Genomic DNA, 5,088 nt, shown 5'->3' on the forward strand with positions numbered 1-5,088 from the left:
TGTGTGATTTGAAAATCCGTCTTTAGGGCTTCTGGTAGAATGTCGTCTCGACCTGCTGCTTTCCCACTTCTCAGGAGTTTGAGAACCTTTGTGATTATTTTGCTTTGGTTGGGGGGGGGAGGTTGGTGTTAACATTCATAAGCTCAGGTTCTGGTTTGGTCGTTGGGTGTTGTGCAGGGGGATCTCTGTGGTGATTTGAAAATCTGTCCTTAGGGCTTCTGGTAGAATGTCGTCTCGACCTGCTGCTTTCCCACCTCTCAGGAGTTTGAGAACCTTTGTAATATTTTGCTTTGTTGGGGGTTGGTGTTAACATTCATAAGCTCAGGTGCTGGTTTGGTCTTTGGGTGTTGTGCAGGGGGATCTCTGTTGAATATCCCTTTGAAATGCTCAACCCATGAAGCTCGTTGGTCTGCTTCTTTGCTGATAGTCTGTCCATGTTTGTCCTTTACAGGCCTGTCCTGACTGGAGTTCTTTCTTGTAGTGTATGGGTGATGTTGTACAATGTCTTCATATCCTTTTTCCCTGCTGCTGTCTATGCTTCCTCTGTGAGTCCTTCAACGAAAGCTCTCTTGTCTCGTCTGGTGCTCTTCTTCATTTCTCTGTTGAGGTTCTAGTACTATGCCAGTAAATCGTGTTTCTCTTCCTGGTTGGTGCATCTGTTGACTCTTTGTTTGAGGTCCTTTCTTCCTTGAATAAGGCCCCGTGATGCTTGTGAGAGTCATTCCTTGTGCTTTTTCTTCTTTTTGCCTGATAATTCAGCACAAGTGCTCTGGAAGGTCTCCTGGAGTTTGGCCCAATGGTCCTCGATGGTTTCTTTGATGAGGTCACTCAAAAGTTCAAACTTGTTCTTCAGCTGGCATTGGAACTTATCTGCTGTCTCTCTTGCCCTGAGATTCTGCACATTGTACTTGTGGTGCATTCTGCCTGATCCGCTCTTGAAAGCTCTCAGCTTTACTCGAACTGTTCCAAAGAGAAGATTGTGATCTGATCCTGTATCCACACATCTTTCACTCTCATGTGTAGGAGGCTGTGTCTCCATGTTCTAGAGATAGTGATGTGGTTGATTTGGTTCCCTGTGTGTCCATCAGGTGCGGTCCATATGTTTTTGTGCATTGATTTTTTTGGGGAAAATTGTTCCTCCAATCACAAAGTCGTTGAATGTGCAGAAATTTGCAAAGTGCTTGCTATTCTCATTCATGGCCCCAAGCACATTCTGTCCCATAATCAGTTCATAATTGTGGCTGCCAGCTCCAATTTTGGCATTGAAATCTCCCATGAGGATCTTAAGATATCGTCGGGAAGTTTGTCAAGAACGCTGTGAAGGCTTTCATAGAATTTATGCTTGGTTTTTTCTTCTGCATTGTTGATTGGAAGCGTAGTACTGCGTGATTGTTTCTTCCACCCCTTTGAGTTGTATTTCGTGGTTATGATTTTGGGTGACACTGGTTCCAATTCCATCATGGCCTTTGTTGCATCTGCTGATATCAGGATGACTACTTCTGTGTAAGGGTGGTTTTCATCCTCATATCCCGAGTAAATGATGTTCTCTCCTGTGTTTAATATGATGTTTCATGCTCCATTCCATTTGGTCTCACGAAATCCAAGCAGCTTGACGAAATAATGATAACCATTTATAAATTTACAAGACCATGCATACAGTTTTATGATTCTTTTTTGCCGGTTTCAAAATTGGGTTTTGCAGAATGGATAGATGGTGTAGGTTCATGCCAATTTATAATTTTATTATTGATATTATCAGTTTTTATAGGATTTTCTATTAACCAAATGTGAATTATATTGATGAACCACTAATAAACCAATTATTTCTAAGAGCGTTTTTAATCGTGAAGATAGCTTACAGTGAGGCAAGCTATTTAATGTATATTGTAATTTTTGTATGGAAGGTAATGCGTAAGAAATTTGAGAATAATTATAGCAGTTTTCAAATACAACAACTGGGCAATACATATCCATATTCGAGATATGGCATTCATCATTTCTAGATTAAGTAAGAGATTATATCCCCTCAAAATTCTAAAATGCTTAGAAATTGAATATGGTATACAGAGAGCACGTTATATTACAACGTTTTTCGAATATGCAAATCAGTTAGTCACGTGAGATTATAGTCGCTATAACGCCATGGTGGTTATGTATGTAATAAAACTACATTTTGACATTGGCGTTCATAAATAGTGTGATCCCATCAAAAATTGATTGCTTTTGGGACAAGAAGTTATCATACAATCAGATTATAAATATGTGTTCAGACTGGGGATTTAGGATTTCCAAGAGGGACATAACCATTATACTTAATGATACTGGAAAGCAAAGGAATATGGATCAACTTGGGGCACCAGAAACATCCAGAAAGATGCCTGCAATAGTCGTACCCCAGCTATGGTAAGCGAAATGCGGCGCCTTGTTACAGGTAAGAATTTACGAAAATTCAAAGGGCAGTGGCGAAACCCGTCCACGTGGCTCAGACAACAATACGCAACATAATGAAAGAGGATTTCCGTCTGGAAAAACGACACAAGTTACGATTACATAAATTGCTTCCATGACACATTTGCTCAACCATCGTATACTTCTAGCAGTTAGGAAACGAAACGAGTATTCGTGCTATTCCATACGAAGACATACCAGTCCAGTTGTTCAACACTACGATTATGAATTTCTTTGCAATTGGACTGTTGAGAGCTGTAAAACCGTTGTCCTCATACAATAAATGGTTTATGGTAAGCCTGCAGAGAGAATGAGTTTGTTTTAGACATGACAGTCTTACAATGAAGTCTTTTGCAATGTAACTACGTTGTAGGGCTATTGTCGAAAAGAATGGTCGTTAGATAGAACGTTTCCAAACGTGTCGACATGGTCTGTAATGACGTGGTGAGGCTCCGAAATCGTTTAATATAACGTACTCAGCTTCTGTATAAGTACACTACCTTCTTTAAAACTAATCTTTTTTTCATATCAAAAACATGCATAGAAATTCTAACGAAGTATCTCGGGTAGATTTTGCCCTATTAATAACGTTCAGTATCAACACCTGGAAACTTGGAAAAATCTGTATTACTGAATTGGCTAAAACTCTTTGCATTATCGTGCTAGATATTATAAGTACCGTAGCGACACATTTTCGTACATACAAGGGTGAATCTTTTAATTCTTGAAGGAAAGGTCAGAGTACTAATAGTCCACTTTAATATTAAATCCATGGAACCAAACACCCAACTCTAAGTAATATAAATAACCCTTGTAATATAAAAATACAGTGATTAGAAAATACTATTAAATAGAATCTGGACTTTTTTCTTTTCTTTTAAACTTTGTTTTTGTATGTGTTGAAATAGATGAAGTTTCCAATGAGTATCAGCACAACCGATATCGAAGGCAAGTAGAAGAAGTTTTAAGTTCTCGGCTTCAAGAATTTATCGGTAAAGCTCGAAGTGATGGAAATGGTACCTTTAATCCCAGCAGGATTATACAAGAATTTATTCATGACCCACTTCCTGTTCCAAACTTCAACATAAGCAGCGATACCATGTTTTCAACTGTAAATGGTCACCTATGGGACCTGAAACTGTACGGGCTGAAAGGATTGGAAGTGAAAAAGGCACAGGTGAATCTAGCTACTATGGAAGCAAGCGTGGAGATGTTTGTACAGTTAATGAGGCTGGAAGGAGAGTATATGCTGAAAGGATCTGTTACCTTCTTTTCTATTGATGGAGGAGGAGAATTCTGGATGAACATCTCGGATATCGTTACTCTTGGTCGCGCGAAATTACAAATCGTGGCTGTTAATCAAACTCTGGAAGTAGATTCTATTGACATTGATATCGAGGTCTCCGATATCCAATTACACTTCGATAATCTTTTTGGAGGAGGAGCCTGGTCAAGTATCAGTAATACTGTTCTCAATCAGCTTAGTGGTATAATTTTTGATCAGGTTAAAAAGTCTATGTTAGAGGAAATGAGAGAAAGCCTGCACAAAGAATTAAACGCACAGTTACATCACATTCCAGAGAGTTTTATTGATCCCGAGTCGACTACCATTTTTGATGATGCATTGAGACGAGCTTCTAAGCAGTTAAAGAACAATAACCTTGACCCCATTAAACTGCCTGACCATAAAAAATCTTTCCAGAAGAAGTTATTATTTTTTCGCCTCTATGGTGAGGTAAAAATTGTCAATGGAATACTAATTGGCTTATCGACACTCCATCGCACTGGCGACGTGCTGATAACCTACGAAGATAACGCTGTTATTCTGGAGGCTAGTATAGGTTTCAGTAATCTCACAGGAGGTTATGATTGGTCTGCTAACATCATGGGAATTGGTCCTACTGGATTTGCTTTCCTCTCAATACGATCCATTTCGGTGTACCTGAGAGTAAGACAAGAGCTCCAAAGCGGAAAAAAACCTCTGATTGAAGCATTTAAAATCGAAAAAATTCGTCATCTTTGGGTAGACGTAAAAGGCCTTGGATCAATGGACTTAGTTCTTGAAATCATTGTCAATTTAGTTACTAATGCATTGAAGATGACCATAGCTGATGCTATAACTGGGCCTGTCCAAAAGGCAGTGCAAATGGAACTTAATTCCTTGCCAATTGCAGTATTATAAATTCGCATTTTGACTTTATCTAAATATATACTTAATATTGTGTAACGAGACAAATGTAATAACCTAAATAAAATTCTGTCCATTAGACAAGCAGAAAATAAACAAACTAATATAAGCTTGTTATAAATAAACTGAATTATAATTTTTTCAGTTCGATTCAATGTATCTTACAACGTACGTGGAAAACAAATAGAATAATCTGAAACACATATTTCAAAGCAGGTTTGTATCTAGAAAACTTATCATTCGTTTCATTTTCTTCCAAATTATTCATTTTTATAATACCATAGAAACATTTAGAAAATATGTCCAGTTAGTTTTTTTACGTTATTTTTATTTTCAAATATACTACTGTTCGTCAAATTTCATAGTTAGGTACATATACACTTTCAGAAATTTCAAATTTTAACAATGGAAAGTGTAGATTGAAGTAGTCAAGTGGTTGGTTAATTGTTTTG

At 37.9% G+C, this 5,088-nt stretch overlaps 1 protein-coding gene across 1 annotated transcript in view; it reads left to right on the forward strand.

Moving 5' to 3' along the window:
* The window catches only part of LOC106468582, a 7,668-nt gene extending 2,833 nt beyond the window's left edge, over positions 1-4,835 (forward strand). Inside the window, exon 2 of the mRNA XM_013929019.2 lies at positions 3,357-4,835. Coding sequence (XP_013784473.1) covers positions 3,357-4,630 — 1,274 coding nt within the window. The 3' untranslated portion in view covers positions 4,631-4,835. The remainder of the gene's footprint in view (positions 1-3,356) is intronic.
* Positions 4,836-5,088: the final 253 nt, after the last annotated feature.

Source organism: Limulus polyphemus, unplaced genomic scaffold, assembly GCF_000517525.1.
Source record: "Limulus polyphemus unplaced genomic scaffold, Limulus_polyphemus-2.1.2 Scaffold89, whole genome shotgun sequence".
In the NCBI taxonomy this organism is placed as follows: Eukaryota; Metazoa; Arthropoda; class Merostomata; order Xiphosura; family Limulidae; genus Limulus; species Limulus polyphemus.